The sequence below is a fragment of the Ctenocephalides felis genome, unplaced genomic scaffold (genome assembly GCF_003426905.1).
Source record: "Ctenocephalides felis isolate EL2017-DRISC unplaced genomic scaffold, ASM342690v1 CF-g0.4_SCAFFOLD_01604, whole genome shotgun sequence".
In the NCBI taxonomy this organism is placed as follows: Eukaryota; Metazoa; Arthropoda; class Insecta; order Siphonaptera; family Pulicidae; genus Ctenocephalides; species Ctenocephalides felis.
In genome coordinates this window covers 5661939-5682801 of record NW_020537758.1, presented here as the reverse complement: position 1 = coordinate 5682801, position 20863 = coordinate 5661939, and the positions used below count along the sequence as shown (strand labels likewise).

Sequence of the window (20863 nt, the reverse complement as noted above, 5' to 3'; positions counted from 1 at the left end):
ATAGAACTTCATGTCATTTGTTGTAATTGTTTAATAATTTTATGCAAATATAAATATAAACTACAAGATTAAATTTTTTCAGAGATAAAATATTAAAAAAATTAATCCCAAGTTAAAATACTTCTTGCTCTTTTGTATCAAAGATTTCTCAATAAACAACAATTTTGAAACAATATCTTTGATAAAAGAAATTAGAACATTTTATTGAATTACAACATTTTCTATATTAAAAATTATGTTTTTATTATATTATACATAATTCTCTTTTTTTGTGACATATTTTATATTATAGTACTGAAGATCGAACCAGGGTTCGAAACGAATGTTGTATTTATTTAAATATTTAAAGTACTTAAATTTGATTTTATTTAATAATTTTCAGAAACTAAAGTATTAAATTCCATTTCCATTTAACAAATTTAACAAATTTCAAGTTCTTTTTATCAAAATATAATAGTTCAACATGTGATGACACTTTGGACTATATATACTTTCAAAATTGTTGCAAATTGTGTTTTTGGGAATAAAATTTGAAATGTTTCCGGGATGTCTCCTCGGACGGGCAAAGTTGCGGTTTCGGAGAGATACGTTTCGGAATTTATATATATATATATATATATATATATATATATATATATATATATATATATATATATATATGACAAAGTGGGGGATCGTGTGCGAAAAGTGTAGCATATGGTCCAGGGTTTCTATAGTGATAGGGATGCTAAAATAATCAATAGGGCGACAGAGATGGCGAATTTATCCCACGTAGGAGTCTCTTTGAATATATATATATATATATATATATATATATATACATATACATATTTGTATGTATATATGTATGTATATGTGTGTCCGTTTGTCTGTAGGTACTTTGCTTTGAAGTGGAAATGATTTTTATTACTGTTTGCGAATACTGAATGTACTACCTGAATCAAACCAACACTAAAACCCAAATAGAAACACATACACACACAAGCACACATACACACACAAGCACACATACACACACACACATATATATATATATATATTTTTTGTAGAGTTTCGAACAAGAATCCAAAAATAATACAAAATAAAAAACAAGAAAAGTTTTTAAAAAAACAATTTCTTTATTTAATTATTTGTTTATTGTCGACGTTTCGGAACTAGGTACGTTCCATCTTCAGGACATCTGTCAAGAAACATGATCTTGATGAAGATTTTAGCAAACAATATGTTTAGGAAAAGAAAATAGATTTTTCTTAAATAATGAATTAAATTGTAAAAAATATAATAATGTACAGAAATATGATAATATGTTCAAAATAAAAATGATAAAAATAAATGAGTGGATTATCAGAACAGGATATTAAACATAATATTAAACATAACTATTATGTTTAATATCCTGTTCTGATAATCCACTCATTTATTTTTATCATTTTTATTTTGAACATATTATCATATTTCTGTACATTATTATATTTTTTACAATTTAATTCATTATTTAAGAAAAATCTATTTTCTTTTCCTAAACATATTGTTTGCTAAAATCTTCATCAAGATCATGTTTCTTGACAGATGTCCTGAAGATGGAACGTACCTAGTTCCGAAACGTCGACAATAAACAAATAATTAAATAAAGAAATTGTTTTTTTAAAAACTTTTCTTGTTTTTTATTTTGTATTATTTTTGGATTCTTGTTCGAAACTCTACAAAATATACACAAATCCAAGACTCTACCATTCAATATATATATATATATATATATATATAATGTTAAATTTTGTCAATTATTTATTTATACGTTTCGACAACTATTATGTGGAATTTTTCAAATAGAATCTAAACTTTGAATATTGCCCAAATAAAATTTTTAAATTTAATTTCTGGACTAATTATGCGAGTAAAATAGATCAATGTTATGACAAGGCTATATTACGCTGAGTTTGTCATATAAAATTTTACTAAAAATCAAAATGCTATGTGGTTTGCTATGCTACCTAATCTAGAAAACGCACTAAAAAGAATTATACACATAACGACCAAAATATTACACACATTTTATGTATAAAAACGCCTGATCCCACTGAAAATTTATTTTTATCATTTTGACAGTTCTTAGTACTATTTTATATGAAAACTACAGCAGAAGATTAGTCTATATTAAAGTAGAATTAGCCCATTGATGTTTCCTATTTTTACTATTTTTTTTTTTGTAATAATCCTCCCATTACCATTTCTCCTAAGTATATCACCATCTAACTTTCCCATTTTGCCCTGTTTGCCAACACTTGTGGCCCCCCAATTTCGGATTCCGACCGAAAAGCACCCTTCTAATTACAAATACTCCAGAATTTGGCACCCTCTGACTGAAGGGAAGAAACCTTCATAAAGTTGTAGACAAACCATCATTTGTTCAAATAGGGGCTACTTGCTAATGATTTTTCTGAAGGGACCCCCGGAGAAGAAAATAAGTGTGGTAAAAACTACAAGGGGATGATGGAATTTAGAGTAAATTTATATATTAAATCTCTTGTAACTTGCAAACGGTTAATTCTAAATATATGAAATATTTGGCAAATTTGTGCAAAATTGAATTATTTATTTATCTTTCTAATATTCTATCACCCTACAGCAACTCGGCATACTTTAAAATTGAGATGGAAAACAACGCTAAATTTTAAGGTTGTTTATCATCTACTTAGACTTGCATCGTTTGGCAACGTTTGTGCATTTATTTGTTAAATCTTTTGTAACTTTTGAACCGTTCTTACTAAATTAATAAAATATTTAGCAAATTTGTACAAAATTAAATACTTTATTATATCCTCTTATAACATTTTAGAACAACTCGGTATACTTGAAAATCGCAGTTAAAATGTACAATTTATCTCAACGCTTACAGATGTATAATAAATTTATGTGATGTAATATGAACGGAGCGTTTTTATGCATTTATTTACTAAATCTCTTGTAACTTTTAAACAATTCGTGTAATATATATAGAATATTCTACAAATTTGTACAAAATTGATTAAACTTTAATATTGTCTTTTATTATACAGCTCTAAAGTTACTAGGTTTACTTTAAAATAAAAAACAACCTATATTAAAAATATAAAACTAAAATAATTGAGCTAAAATTTTATATTATTAACAATTTTATAAGAGTGCTAATTTTCAATAAACGGAGGTATAAAATAATTTTAATAAAATCCTATATTGCTTACATTATCTGAAAGTTTAAACGTTTCACTCAAAGTACAAATTTTTAAATATAGAGTCATAAAATAATTTAAAAAAAGTTCATTATTAAATTATATATAAATAATATTGTTACATTCTGCATTACATGTAATTTTATGTTAAGCATTTTATGTTAATAACTAATAGTTATTAACTATATATTGTGATTTTGTATATATTTTAATTGTTATTCATTATGTAAAATAATTGTATTTTTGAGTCCTGTTGGTAGAAATCTGTGGGCTATATATTTAAAAATAAATAAATAAATAAATAAATACATTTTTTGGGCGTTCTTACATATTTTTCAATTTTTTCAACTAAAAGTTTGACTAGAATAATGTGCTTGAATAGAATCTTATAAGAGTTTTGTCTGAATCTTATACGAAATTTGAGAATTATCAGTTGCAGAGCAAATTTAAGTAGAAATTCATACGTTTCGGCTAACGTCTAGGCCTTCATTATATAAAATTATTTATAAATGAAACAACACTAACATATATTCGTTGATATTAGAATGTGATATGTAAATAATAAAGGCAAATTAAAAAAACGGTATAGTAAATGTTTATTTGTTCTTTGGTGTCTAGAATAAATATATATATATATATATATATATATATATATATATACATTCAGCAGCTTTAAATTAAAATTAAATTTTAATACACGAATTCAAACAAATATTAATTAATATTAAAAATCGTCCAATCAAAATCTGTGATGGTTAATAAAACGCATTGGCATATATATTATATATACATAAATCCATATAAATATGTATATATAAATGTATGTATATATAAATACATTGAAGAGAGCTTTTACGTTTTCGCAATAAAATCAATAATGCTCCAGTCCCAGATGGTTGCTAAGCAACTCATATGGATGGTGGACGGTGGCGGTTCGCCCGTTGAGGGATGGGAACGCGCCCAAAACCAACCCCTCCTGACTCTCCTGCACCCGATCCCACTTCTGAATATCATTATACGAGTATAAATACGCTTCTATTGCTGCGCAGAAATTTATATGTATATATATATATATATATATATATAAATATTTTGTTTAAACAAAAAGTTTGTTTCCACAAACTTTCTAATATTTTAGATCTTCTTTGAAAATCTATAACAAAAGTATTTCCTTTTGTTGTTAGTTTTTTGGGTTGTGAGCACTGTGATTTAGTTCACGAGACCTTAATATAAATTTTAACTATTCAATTGTTTTATAAAATGTAATGTTAATTTTGAGTGAGATTCAACACTTTAAAAACTTACATCTGTTGGGGGCAAAAATGACCAACTTAGCATTGACCACGGCTAAAGATTAAAAAAGACTTGGATTGAATTATACCATATTTTTATAGAAAGTGTATAAAACTTCCAGTTTGATTGTATTAACAAAATATGGTCAAACGAATATTGTTATTATGAATTATATAATTTATTATTATACAAGTAGACTTTGAAGTTTATTGTGTTTATAATACCTCATTGTCTGTACCATTCAAACTATACATCCTTACACTCCTAAAATAAGGTATTCTTTTTTTTATTAAATAAAGTATTATTTTATTTTATATTATTTTTTTATCAGCAATTATTTACATATACGTTCCGTCACTAGATATGTGTCATCATTCGTCTACAAATTTTGCAATGAGATTCTGCGAATTGGGTATACATTTTTTATGGGATGATATATTTCAAAAATTGCCTGAAATTAATCTTATTCTTACTCTTTATTATAAGATAAAAAAATAGTTGATTTTGACAAAACTTTCCAACTTTTCTTCAATTCGAATTGAGCTAAATTTTCTTGTACTTAATTCTTGTAAGCATTTTCTTTAATTTTAAAATTATCTGGTTAATTGAAGTATTATTATTATTTTATTTTTATTATTATTATTATTTTATTCACAAAATTTGAAGAAACTTCTCTCAAGTTTCTTAATAAAATTTACAATTAAAATTTAAAGATTTCCTTTAAGTGATCATATTAACTGTTGAAGTAAAACTTTCAAACTTTAAGTTAAAACAATTTACAATCTCTCATACCAAGATTGAGATATGAAACTAATATTTCATTAAAAAAAACAGTTTAAGATGTAACAATATTCATCTTCTTCAAAAGTTTTATTTTTAAGAAAATTATTAATAAAATTAGGGTTTACGTAAATACATTTTTTCTACATATAAAATTGTTGACGACGATACATGAACTTCAACACATTCAGATAAACTTATTCTGATTTCAAATGCGATTTTAAAGTATACCGAGTTGCTGTAGAATATTACAGTATTACGCAATATTATAGATAATTTAATTTTGAACAAATTTGCCAAAGATTTTATTTATATTAGAAAAACCGTTTAAAAGTTACAAGAGATATCAAAAATATATGCACCTTTAACTCATCATCTACTCAATTTGCTTTATAACTGCAAAGTTGAAATACAATGTATATGTTTAGAAGCAATTTTAAAGTATACCGAGTTGCTGTAGGGCATTATGACTTTAGACAATATGAAAAATTTAATTTTGTACAAATTTGTTAAATATCTTATTAATATTAGACAAATAGTTTAAAAGTTACAAGAGATGTAATAAATAAACGCACAAGGCATAAAGATACTGTGCTATATATAGTACAGTAGGGTAATTGGTATAAGTATATATTTTTTATTAATTTATATATATATATATATATATATATATATATATGTATACATATACCTATATATGTACGTATAAATCTCTTGAAATTGTATAAATATTTCTACGAGTTCATCCTGGAGGGATGAACAGACATCTCTCACCCTATATATATATATATATATATATATATATATATACATATATAGGGTGAGATATATATATATATATATATATATATATACATATATGTATGTGAAAATCCGGAAATTTCCGGTAAGAGACAAAAGCCGACATCCTATATCCTTCTTTGTTCCTCCGGAGCAACACAGTAAGGGATGATTTATATATATATATATATATATATATATATATATATATATATTTATATATATATATATATATATACACTTTGAAGAAAATTCAGGCGCAGAATGCTTGGCGCCTCAAGTTGTTGAAATTATATATATATATATATATATATATATATATATATATATAAGTGGTTCATGGCTTCAGAAATTGGCCAAAGTTTAGAGAGTTTCATATAAAAAGTCCTTAATTAAATGTCCTATATTGTTATATATAAATATATTATATATATATATATATATATATATATATTTAAGAATTTATTTTTCATATATTTATAACATATAAAAGATTCATCTAATATAAAGGAAATAATCAAAAATTTAATGTTGTCTTTAAGTCCAAAGTGTTTTATACCACAATGCTATTAATTTTTTTACTATAATTTGTATTAACTTATAGAAATTATTAAAAATTAAAATAAATTGTTAATAAAATATTGCATATATAATTCAACAATTTTGTATCACTTTGTAAGCTGATTTGAAACAAGAAATATAAATAAATCATTAGTTCGTTAATGAATATTATTAAAATTAATAAATGTTGATAAATATTAAGAACTTAATCAGAGTATTATTTTTATACAAAAATTTAACTATATATACATTTTTTTAAATAATATCTGAACATGTTGTGTACTAAAATAAATAAGGGTTTATTTGTTTATTACATCCCTTGTAACTTTTGAACCGTTTGTTTAAATTGTATCAAATATATGGCAAATTTGTATAAAATTAAACAATCTACAATATTGTCTAATATCATAGAACACTAGAGCACCTTTGTATACAAAAATTGCATTTGAATAAAAACCCATTCGATACGAGTTCTTATTTTCCAAACTTACTAGAAAGCACTTCTTTGTGCATTTATTTATATTATTTCTTGTAACGTTTAAACGGTTCGTTTTAAGTAAATAAAATATTTGACAAATTTATACAGAATTGAATAACCTACATTATTCTCTAACATCATAGAGTCCTACACAAACTCGGTATACTCTAAAATTGCAATTGAATACATAAAAATAATCTTACACACCTACAATAGCCAATTGAGTCGAAATCATGCATTTGCTTTTTATTTGTGTCATAACTTTTAAACTATTTGTCCGGTATAAATAAAATATTTTGCAAAAATGTACAAAATTAAATAAAAAATATGAAAAAAATAATATAAAACCCTACAACAACTTGGTATGGTCAAAAATCAAAATCAAATAAAAAGTCCCAATTTTAATCATTTACAAGTATTTCTAATAGTGTTCTTGGTACAACAAACAAAAATAAATATTAAAATAGAATCAATATTATATTTATTCATAATTAGTAATTCAAATGATATAAATAGTATATTTAAGAAGTATATAAAAAATATAAAAAAAGATCTACGACATTTTGTAACAAGAACTTGTCTTGTGACCGTGCAAGATCTATTGTGATTTTTTTTTAAATTGAATAATAAATAATATTACATTTTTGTATATATATATATATATATATATATATATATATATATATAGTAGATGAGAATAATATAGAGAATAAATATAAAAAAATATAGTGTACGTTTCGACACTAGGAATGTGCCATCATTAAGCAGTTCATACCAAAAAGAACATAATAAATAATTTTTATATAGTTTTGAATTAAAAAAAAAACAAACCCAAAACAATTGGCCTAAACTTTTCTCATATATTTATACGAAATTATTAATCAACAAGTTCTATTAAAAATTTTTTATTCTTTTTCAATTTTATTGGCAAACGATTTAGAATGGCTTGAAATGTTGAGAAAATATTCAATGAGCAAATCGAATTTTATAAAAAAAAACTTCGACTCTGATAATTGTTGAAAATCGTGTTAAACAATGAATTTGAAATGTTATAGACATTTTTCGAGTACAACTCTGTAATATGATAATTCCCGCCCTGTTTTCTCCACCTTTGTCGGACTATCGAGAGCCCTTATGTAAACCAACACATTTAAATACATTATATATATATATATATATATATAATATATATATATATATAATATATATATATATATACATACATGAATGTATGTATTTATCTTTCAGTTTTCCAGGGGTTGAAATCTAAAGATCAATACATCCCCCGTCGCCATGGCAACGAACGGGGATGCTGTGCGTAGGAGCAGAATTACGCGCGTGCGTACAACCCCATTTTCATTTCGAGGGTCGGCTTATTAATGAAAAAGGGTCCTTTTGTAAAAAAATTTTGGTGGTAGAAATTAGTAAAAAATATTGAATATAATTGTAATTTTATTAATTCATACAATATAATAGTAATCATGATGATAATGTAAAAACTGACAAAAATTTCATACATTTTGATTCAAAAGAAAAGAAAGAAATATAATTATAAATTAATAGAATAAATATGAAATTATATCAGAAAATATATAACTATGTATAACTAAGTATATTAAATTACTTTTAATGTTTGTTTGAAAAATCGAAAATAATTTTCAACTATTATAATCGAGAACCGGTTTCATGAAAAATGGTTTCTTTTCCATTTTTAGTTGTGGAAATTAGAAAAATTGTGAAAAATATTTCTGTAATTATTTTAAATGGTAAAAGTTTTGAAAAAGAGTCTTCATAGTTCAAGGAATTGAAAAAAGTAGAAAAAACGAGTGAATTTTATTTTACTGATACAAATAATAATTAAGCAAATTTAAAAGTAAAATCGACATTGATAAAATAAGTTTCTATTGTCTTTTTTGATTGTAGAAATTAATAAAAAAATAGTTAATTTTATTATAATTATTCGAATTGATCTAATATAGTAGCAAATATAAAGAAATAGAAAATTTTAGGTATTTTCTTAATTTTTATTTCAAAAATCTGAGAAAAAGTGGTAATTTCAGTCGATTGAAAAGTTAATATGGTTTAAATTGTTTTTGAAAACAGATTATGATAACGTAATTAGTAAACAAATATGTAAAACGGACAAGGATTTTCATACATTAATAATTGAAGATATTTGAAATTATTTAAATTGTGTACAAATTGAACAATTGGTTGAACAATTGAACATCTAATTGTCCTTTTTTTCTTATAGACATTTAAAAAAAAATAAAAACTATGTAGCGAATTAATTATGTGGCATATAAAGTATATAAACTTTAAATGAATAATTAATATAATTTTCAAAATTTCAAAAATTCAAAAAAAAAAAAAAATACGAATGATATATAAATATACAACTTTATAACAAAGTCTTTATAACTCAACTTTAGCTAAGAAATTAATAGCAACATATTTTTCTCAATAAAATTAAAATATTGTTGCATAGATTAATTATATTATTTAATAAATAAAGAAGATAATAAATATATAAAACGATGTATTAAAAATGCAGATATTTAATAACAATTACTATCACATTTAAGTTTCTTTAAAATTCTACATTTTTCATAGTCATTTATGATTATACCCAGTTGCTATAGAATATTTAAATGCTAGACAATATTGTTAATAATTTAATTTTGTATAAATTTGCCAAATAAACTATTCATATTAAACAAATTGTTTAAGAGTTATACACGATAAATTAAATATACGCGTCATGATTACACTTTAATTTTTAATCATAATGTAAAAGTACTCAAAAGTTTATTTTATTCATTGCATTTTTCAAGCTAAAATTTTCGTAACTTTCGTTCAAAAATGTATATATTATTATATATCAGATTATTGAAAATTTTATTGTCTATTCAACGTCATTAATTTATATACTTTCATATAAATTTTTTGTGCAAAATTAAATTTTGTCATAAAAGTACACGCGTTGAACTTCACTTGAAAGAATCGTGCGTAAAATGCTTATCCACATTTTCATGCCGAAATTCTCGTAAATTTAGTTCAAAAATGTATATATTATTATATATACTCCCACAGTAAATTTTATTGGTTATTTAACTATATAAATTACTTTTTACACTTTCATACAATTTTTCTACGCAAAATACAATTTTATTATAAAAGTGCACTCTCAACTCATTCACAGATAGAATCGTGCGTAAAATGCTTATCCGCATTTTTATGCTAAAATTCCCGTAAATTTTGTTAAACAATGTTTACGTTATCATATATCAATTTATAGTAAATTTTATTGGTTATTCAACGCCATTTATTATTTTTTGCACTTTCATACAAAATTTTTTGCGAAATGCAAATTCGTCAAAAAGTGCTTGCGCGAACTCCATAATAATAATCAAATTTTCTTATGAATAATAATAAATAAAAATAATTTTTAAATAAAAGATCTATTATTCTATTTTCTGACGATTTGGTTATCCGGAACACACCCTTGGTTTGTATATTAGCAAGGGGTTGTAACTAAGGGTGAATGTACCAGACAAAATTCATAGATGGACCTTATATTATATTTTCAAATCGATTCAAACAATGTTTAGTTTACTATTATTTATTTATTAGAATTAATTAAAACGTGATTCAGAAAAATGCTCAATTTTTTTTTCAAATTGAGTCTAATTTTAAAACTAGCAACTTTTTAGCATAGATATCTCAAATGTATTCTGAATAAATTATAAAACACGTTTGCAAAATTTAAAATTTTAAAATTTTAAAGACGACTTTGCAGGCCTTTACAAAAAACGATTCAGCAAAATTTCCAACTGATATATTTCAAATTGTTTTTGGATTTAAAATATCGATTCAAGAATTTTAGTTAAAACTAGTCCTTTCAAGTCAAAATTTTCTAAGACCCAATGTGGTCTCATACGGTTCAGAATGACTTGAAACGTCGAGAAAAAGTTTCAAATTTAGCAAATTTGATTTTATGACAAAAGCATAAATTTTTTCTGCGGGAGGTTAATAAATAATGACATATTTTTTACAAATAAATAATTTATTGTCTTCAATATTACAGAAGCAGATCACGTTTCACTAAGACTATATGTATATTATGTAAAGTATATATATATATATATATATATATATATATATACATATCTGTATATATATAAAAATGTAACTTAATAAAAAAAATTATTTATATGCACATATTAACAAAGACTACAACAGTTCAACTGTTGAACAAAATTTTTGATTGTTTTGAAAAAATATATATACAATTTTATATATATATACATATATATATATATATATATATATATATGTATATATATATGAAAAATATTTTATATTAAATTAAAAACTTAAATAAATTTGGCTATGTAAAAATGTGCATATGAATATAAAAAGTACGCTAACAAAATTAGTATCAACAATTTCATAAAAAAAATTTATATTTATAAAATACTATAAATATGTGTAAAAAATAATATGTAAGTATAATGTATATATATATATATATATATATATATATATAGTAGTGTCAGGTTTTGATTAATCAGAGTGCATTTGTTTATTTGTTTATTTCATCTCTTGTAACTTTTAAAATATGAATCCAAAGTTATTGGAATATTTGACAAATTTGTTCAAAATTGAATTGTTAATAATTTTGTCTAACATTATAACGTCCTACAGCAGTTCGGTATACTTTAAAATTGCAATTGAAAGTAGAAACTTAAATTTACATTTGAGTCTATATTAATCGGAATGTATGAAAATGTTGTAACTTTTAAATTAGGTGTCTGAAGTTAATGAAATATTTGGCAAATTTGTTCAAAATTAAATTATTCATAATATTGTCTAATATTATAATACCCTACAGCAACTCGGTATACTTTAAAATCGCAATTGAAAGTTGGAACATAAATTAACTTTTGAGCTTCAATTAATCATATTGCATTTGATTATTGTAACACTCGTAATTCTTGAATTTTGTTTGGGAACTAAATGAAATATTTTGTAGATTTATACAAAATTGAATTATTTATAATATTATTAATATTATTTATTATATTTAAAATTAGAGATTATTTAATTTTAAATAAATTTGTCTCACACATTTCATTAAGTTTAAACAAATTATTCAGATGTTATGAAATATTTAGTAAACAAATGCACAAATGTAACAGACAAATGTACCAGCATCGGAATTTTTAGTTGAAAAATGCAATGTCTATATTCAAGGTCGATTTTAAAGTATACCGAGTTGCTGTAGGTATTTATAATGTTAGAAACAATTACAGATAATTGAATTTTGAACAAAATTCCCTATTATTTCATAAAGGTAAATCAAATCGTTTAAAAGTTACAACAGATTTAGTAAATAAATGTAGAAACGTAGCATTGTGCGCAAGTCATATTAGTAACGTTTGGAAGTTTTAGTTGCAAAATACAATGTCTATGTTCAAGGACGATTTTAAAGTATACTGAGTACTTATAATATTAGACAATATTATAGATAATTTAGTTTTGAACACATTCTCTAAATATTTTAGTAAGTTTCAACAAACTGTTTAAAAGTTGCAAAATATTTAGTAAGTAAATGCACAAGCATAACAAGTAGCGCACACATGTCAATAGTCATATTTTTTTTTCATAGTTTAAACAATTAGTCATACCAAATGCGATTTTAAAGTATACCGAGTGGCTGTAGATACTTACAACGTTAAAAACAATGTTTGATTATATAACTTTGAACAAATTTGCCAAATATTTCATCAAGTTTAAATAAATCGTTCAAAAGTTACAAAAGATTTTCTAAACAAATGCACAAACGATATGTACTATGTATATATATGTAATGTCAGATCATATTATTAAAATTAAATTATATATCGAATATATTTGTTCTAAACATAAAAACTTAAATTTCCAACATTCATGTCATATGCTATATTTATATATATAATGTTAATGCTTTGGCATTTTGTCCTTAAATCCTAAAATTTATTCTGAGGGTATACATAATTAATTATTGATTCATTCGTACAGATCTAAAGACTGAGATTATATTAAACTTAACTAGTTAAAGAAAGAAGTTCCAGGGAAAAAATCGCTGCCCTCTTTATAATAGCTGCTGTGATGAATTTATTTTTCTATTAAAGTAAAGCAGAGGCTTGTTGCAAATTATTGTTCGCAGCACTATTTTCTCCTAAATGGCTCGAACAGTAGAACTTTTTATGTGCAATAAAAGTTGAAAGGTAGTTAAATGTTATATCGCAAGATTTACAATGTTTAGGTCCTGATTTATTCCTGGCTTCTTCAATTTCATGCTCAATATTCCTCTCACTATTTTCATCATCGATTACGTCTTCGGGTTCAGATTTAACAGAGACCTCTTCCTGTTTTACAACGGTTTTAGCATTTTCGCAAACCACATCGCTAGATGGAGACAGGGATTTTTCGCGCTTTTCCTGCACTTTGCTGGTCTCCTGAGCTTTTTCAACTGTATTATCAACAACCCCATTACTACCATGGGGTTGTTTTTCATCCTCCAAAACACAAGAAATAAAATCTTCTTCCCTAAAATCACCAGGACGTTGCCTGTCGAAGTGCATCCTAATATGTGTCCTCATTCCTCGTAAAGTGTTGCCTTTGTATCGACATATGGAACATCTGAAGGCTTTTACACCTATTCGAAACACCAATTGTATTGTTATTCATGATTTTTAATGCAAAACCTCTAAACACTTTGAACACCAAGCTCATGCAACACTAATGGCACTGATAAAGATGCTTAGGATGAACAAACATGCAAATGATGATGAAAATTACCACCATGGATGATGATGTTTTAGTTAAAAAAGTGTTAAATAATACTTGTCTAGTGCAAAAACATACGATTAACACATATACACCCCTTCCAGTAATAAAGTACCCCGATTTTATAAGTATTCTGGTATCGCCACAATACTCCCCCTTTGGTAAATTTATTTACCACAACTGAATATTTGTATAAATTCATAAAATTCGTTAAGATATTTAATTAAAAATACATGTCCCGTTTGTTATTCCTCTATAACTCGCAAAATCAACGCTGACCCGTGCTGCCACAATACTCCCCGCCTTCAAGTGATGAAAAATGTATTTACCAAAACTAAATATATATATATATAAATAAATGAAACCCGTAATAAAAATCTATATCCCATTTGTTTTTTCTCAGTTTGAGAAAGACTCGTACTGCCACAGCACTCCCCCCTTTGGTATACTAATTTAACACAACTGAATATTTGTATAAATAAATTTCTTCAAAATAATTGTTTAAAAATATATGCCCCGTTTGTTTTTCCTCTATTGCTATCAAAGCCAATAATAACTCGTACCGCCACAGTACTCCCCCTTTGGTAAATTTAACTAAATATTCATAAAAAAAAATTCTTAAAAATAATGTTTCAAATATATATTTTTTCTCTCGATTGCGATTGCTTGTGATTTTCATTTTATTATCAAGTTTATTACTAAATTAAGAAATGTGCCATCACTACAAATAAATACTATTTACACTAAATACCACTTTACCACTTTTACTAATATTTATTATATAAATAAATGCTAATTGGTACCGCCACATTACTCCAGTAACAAAGTCAGGATGTTTCATTTTGGTAAATTTATTTACCAAAAATTAATAAATACACAAATAAATAAAACTATATTAAGCTATATAAAAAAATCCAAAATCATCTCTCTGTGACTGCCACAGTACTTCCCCTTTCAGTGATAAAGTCGGAGAGCCAAAATAATTTGGTTAAATTATTTACCAAAAATAATCAAATATATAAATTAATTGAACTTTCAAAAAAAGTCAAAAGCCACAGTACTCCCCTTTTTAGTTAAGAAGTCGGGGTCATCAATTTGGTAAAATTATTCAACAAAGATAAATGATTATTGAAATAAATAAAACAATAAAAGATGATCCATTAAAGTATAATAATTCCGATATCATTAAATCGTTTTTTGCTCCTCTCTATTACTGCCACAGTACTCCCCCTTCTAGTTATGAAGTCGTGGTCACCAATTTGGTAAATTTATTCGATAAAAATAAATAATTATATAAATGACAAAAAGCAAAAATGATCAATTGAAAAATATCCCGATATTATTACTCGGTTTTTCTCATTCTTTAAAAATTACTGCCACAGCACTCCCCTTTTCAGTGATGAAAATCGGGGTCATCAATTTGGTATTATTACTCGTTTTCTCATTCTTTAAAAATCACTGCCACAGTACTCCCCCTTCAAGTGATGAAAGTCGGGGTCACCAATTTGGTAAATGTAATTACCAAAAATAAATATTTATATGAATAAATAAAATAATAAAAAACGATCCATTGAAAAATATACCGATATTATTATTATTTTTTCCGCTCTTTAAAAATGACTGCCACAGTACTCCCCTTTTCAGTGATGAAGTCGAGGTCACCACTTTGGTAAATATATTTACCAAAAACAAATAATTATATAAAGGAATGAAACTCTGAAAAATGATCGATAAAAATATCCTGAAACCATAACTTTGTTAGTACTCTTTATAAAAACCGTCATCGCCTCTGTACTGCCACAGTACTCCCCTCCGAGTAACAAAGTCACAAATATGTTTAAATTAAGTATTTTTAGCAAAATATTTCCTCATGATTTTAATAAAAGCAATGACTAAGCAAACAACTAACCAATGATCCACAACAATAAATAACAACTACCAATGATATTTTTCTAGCTACTGAATTTTACAAATTTGTGCAGCAATTTTTTATATATTTTTCCTCCTACCTCTATGTGTGTCCATGTGCCTCTGGGCTGCTGCAGCAGTAGGGCTTGTCACATCACAACAAGGGCACCTCCAGCCGCCTACAGCACCTCCAGCACCAGTCGGAGAAGTGACCACCAGACGAGAGGCAGGAACCTCGTCCACCAGAACTGCTGCAGGATTTGGGGAAGAATCAGCCACTGGTGAGGTCAGACCTTCTCTTGGACCTGGATAAAAAATTCTTAGTTACCCGGAGTTGTTACTAAACTAGTGGTGTATGGCATCGTGCCTTAAGGCAAATTGCTGGAACTTCCCGTACCGTAATGAAATATTCGAGAGATTTTAAACGTTTTCAAATATATTATTACAAATATTGTAACTTTCATTCACATTTTTGCTATCTTGTTCGTTATATCTTAGCAAATCAAATGTAAATCATAAATCAATTATTACATTAACAATCGTCATTTCATTTCGAATTCAATTTCAAAAAAAAAATAGTTGCCTAATTTACACAAAATTTAAAAAGTGCTTCCGTATAGTCACAGTCTAAACGCATTTGCGAATAATTCTATGCGACATTTTCACTTATACTGCGCTCAGCTTGGCGGCATTTTCATATTTTTCAATAGTTTTCACGAAATTGGAAAAGTGCACTAACACTAAAGTTACTAAAGTGCAGTCTAAACGCACTTGGGTGAACATTTGTGCCAGAGTGGCGCTTAGACTATGCTTAGCCTGGGTAATTTTTTAACTTACGAAAATCAAAAATGAAAATTTTTGCTTTTCTCGACGTTTTGAAGGTTTCTGAACATTTTGGCATACCTCAGAAAAAATGGATGTGTGTGTGTATGTATGTGTGTGTGCGTGTATTTATGTATGTGCGGATACAAATTTTCGTCGACGATTTCGGGAACACGGATCAACCGATTTGAATAATTCAAAAAACATTCGATTCGTGTTGATAAGGAAACGTACTGATTAGTTTTTGGCGAAGGCAGGTCTAGCCGTTCCGAAGATACGGGGCAAAAAGTGCCGAAAACGGTAACTCAGTTTTTAAGAGAACGGAGCGTCCGATTTTAATAATTCAAGAAACATTTTACTTGTATTGACAAGATGAAGAATTGATAAAATTTTCATGAGAGCAGGTCTAGCGGTTTCGGAGATCTAGTGAAAAAAGTAAAAAATGCCATTTGGCGGTCAAAAATGATCATTAGACATATGCACATCAAATTATCAGATATTTTATAGAGATTTTAACAATAAGTATAAATTTTGTTTACATGCTTATGGGTTCCGTACCGACAGAATTCCACTTACAGCTAGTTTTTTTTAATTATTATTTTTATATGACTGTTATTGTTAAAATACTTGATAATTAGTTAACCAAAAACTTATATTTTAAAAACACTTAAAAATTGTGAAACAAAATATTTCCTTGATCAAAATTCCTAAAAATGTGTAAAAGAAAGAAACTTATATTGTAAAAATACTTAATAATAATAGTAAAAATGATAATGATAATATTATTATTATTAATAATAATAATAATAACAATAATATAAGACATTTAAATTTGTTAAAATATCATCAAATAACCTAAAGTTTGTCAAACAAACTAGTTATATTAAAAATAATTAAAATTAACTAAATATAAATAAGTTTATAGTAAATAAATTAAATAATAAATGAATGAGTAATAAAATAGCTAATAGTTAATTAAATTATATTAAACCTATAAAATAGTGACTTAAGCCTTATTATAATATTAATATACCGACGGCTTGTAAAATTAATAAATAAATAAAAAAAACAAATCGGAGTATTTAAATTGTTGTAAAAGTTTTATGTTTAGTAAAAAGAAAATTTAAAAGTCAGTAAATTGCTATATTATCAAAATTTACTGATTAAAAGCAAAAAAAAGAGTGCGCGTAAGGATCACACGCGATTGAAGTAAAACTTTTAATATTGTATGAGTAGGCAATTAAGATAAAAATAAAAAAAACATCATATTTGAATTTTAAAAATCATCTTTTAATAATCATATAACATCAATAATAATAAGATCTCCTGAGCATCGGCACAGCTGTCCTACTGATATTAAGAGTTTGAATATGATGTGAAGCTTTCTTCCTAATTTTGTTACCTATCTTACCGGGAAATTCAAACCATAAACGTAGAAGTTCATCATCATCGCCACGTTCTATGTACACTAATTTTCCCACACAACCATTAGCTAAGCCATCACGTACATCAATATTAGTTGTTATTATGTAAAATTTATTCAGAACTAAAATTATTTCATACGGCAAAGCCCCGGTATCAATAACCGATTTTTTTGAAACTGCTGACGAATGTATGATTGTTGATCTGTCGCATGGCAACCTACATAAATATCCGTGGCAGTAGATATTATTTTGTCTTCAACGAGATTCAATATAAATTTATTATATTCCATGGCACATTTATTCTCTAAGAAAAGTCTTATTCCATGAGGACATAACATAAAAAACGTGATTCAATTAATGCAAGTTCATATAGGGTTTAGCGCTCGACTAAGGCATGACATGACGCGATATGAGTGGATACTCGCGACATCAGCGCTTACGGCGTCGTAGTGTTCAACTACACGTTGGCATTTTCGTTGCATTTGTACGGATTTACACCCGTGTCGCGCCTAAAAATTTTTACACCCATATCGCGCCTAAAGAAGTTTTACTTCAATAAATAGATACTCCGTTCTCTCAAAAACTCGCACACATACACGCACATATCCATTTAGTTTCTGAGGTATGCCAGTAAAATGTTCAGAAACCTTCAAAACGTCGAGAAATGCAAAAATTTTCATTTTCGATTTTCGGCCCATTACTATAACTACCCTACAAAAAGTTACCAAAAAACATCCATTACCCTTACCTTGCAAACTTTTACTAACAGCTTCAATATGACTCTTAAAGTTCTTGTCCAAATTGACGCTGCCCAAAGCAGCTGCTGCAGCAGCATTATTTAGACTATTCAGCAGCATTGTCCTTTTAGGACAATAATAGGTTTGGTGAGCTGTCAGGTTATCCAAAGAGGTAAATTTGATACCACAAGCAGCACAAATCAGCTGTTGGTAAGTGTGTCTGGGTAAAGAAGTGGTATCTCTTTGTCCTCCAATACCGTTACCGGCTTCTGGAGGTGACAAGATTTCCGGCGATGTGATAGGAGACACCGATGGTGAAATTGGTGGTTGATTATTGGTGGTGGAGTCGGAGGTCCTGGCTTGGCAGTAGTGGCGCTTGTGGGCTATGTAGTTCTCGTGTTTACAAAAAACTGCAGAAGACAAAATTTATTGGTAACAGAATCATCTAGGGCAAAACAGGTCTATTACCCTTACCTATGTTGCATTCCCTGCATTTGGATACTCCTTGTTTGACCAGAACCAGAGGAGCATGTGCAGGAAGACCAACTTGTGGTAGATCTTGAGGAGGTAGCTGCTGGTGAGTTGGTGATGGAGTTGACACGCTTTCTGGTAATGCTGGAGAACCTAGAAAATTAGTCGAGGTCAGGTATATAATTTATATTTCTATTTTCCGATATCACTATTATCAAACCGATATCACTATTATCAAAATCCATTTATCAAAAGGTCGATTTCAAAGTCATTTTATTTAACAATTTTATATCGGAGTGTATATAACTGTTTACACGAATTTGTAGTAAATTTCATTTAGTTTCTGCTAAGCTAACTAGAAAAAAGTGCCAGGTACACAGTTTTCGAGTTATTCGTATAAATGATTTGTAAAAAAAACTTTAATCAAATCATACGAATTTACATAAACAAAAATATTTATCACGTTAGGTAAAATTACAATTTATCAATACCAGATATTCCCTAATTATTGCAACAAACATGTTATTATGTATAAAATTTATTAGATAAATGTTATTAATAATTTTGAAATAACAAAAAAACTAACATAAGATAAATGTATACGTCTTAATAAATACCCTTCTAAAATGTTAAATATTCAATTTTTGCATATTTTTTAAATTACATAAATAACAATACATTATAAACTGATATTTAAATAATTTAATTTCTGAAATTTTTCATAGCTAAGAGTAAAAACGAAAGTAGAAGTTTTCCCAAGATTTTGCGCGTGCACGTTAACCTAAAACGACGCATTGATCCAGGTTGCGTGCACTTTTAGGCAAAAACTAGCCCCTAACTGTATTTATTAGGAAAACAATATACAATATGCAGTCAAATAATAAAGTATTACTTATAATATGATTATAAGTATTTTTTAATTAAATTGAGTACAACCCTATGTTTATATTACGTATATTGCCAATTGCAAACTTGAACAATTGTAGCGAGTTCAAACCTAATTCATTTGAGTTTTTCGTATAGGAGTGTTTGTGAGAGATTATAGGAATATGTAGTAAATTTTATCTAGAAAAGAGTATCCTACTTCTAAATCTAATTCTCTTTTAAATTTGCCTATTTTACTTATGTCCTCTAACTTTAACTTAATTAATAATTAAATAGATATTCACAACACTTCACCTAATCAAATATTCTCCATCTGCACAAGTTTACCTTTTTATTATTTTTTCAATTATATCACTATTTTATCTTATTCTGTAAATGAATAATATTGTTACATTCTGTATTATATGTAATTTTATATTAAGCGCATTATTAATTTTACTATATATTGTAATGTTGTATATATTTTAATTGTTATTCATTATGTAAAATAATTGTATTTTTGAGTCCTCTTGGAAGAAATCTGTCAGTTATATATTTAAAAATAAATAAATAAAATAAATAAATAAATAATTCCTAAAATCTTGGGTGATTACTAGTATTTTACCTGGTAAACTTGGAGCACAAATGATGTTCTCCGGTGATTCAGATTGTTCACGATCAGATTTCTCCGAAACAGTTTTG

General features: G+C 26.4%; 1 protein-coding gene across 1 annotated transcript in view; it reads right to left on the bottom strand.

Moving 5' to 3' along the window:
* Nucleotides 1-13134: 13134 nt before the first annotated feature.
* LOC113372925 (zinc finger protein ush) overlaps nucleotides 13135-20863 on the bottom strand; it is a gene marked incomplete in the record, with an annotated part of 100555 nt that continues 92826 nt past the window's right edge. The window contains 4 exon segments of the mRNA XM_026613259.1: nucleotides 13135-13804; nucleotides 15945-16148; nucleotides 18784-19236; nucleotides 19301-19441. Coding sequence (XP_026469044.1) covers nucleotides 13272-13804; nucleotides 15945-16148; nucleotides 18784-19236; nucleotides 19301-19441 — 1331 coding nt within the window.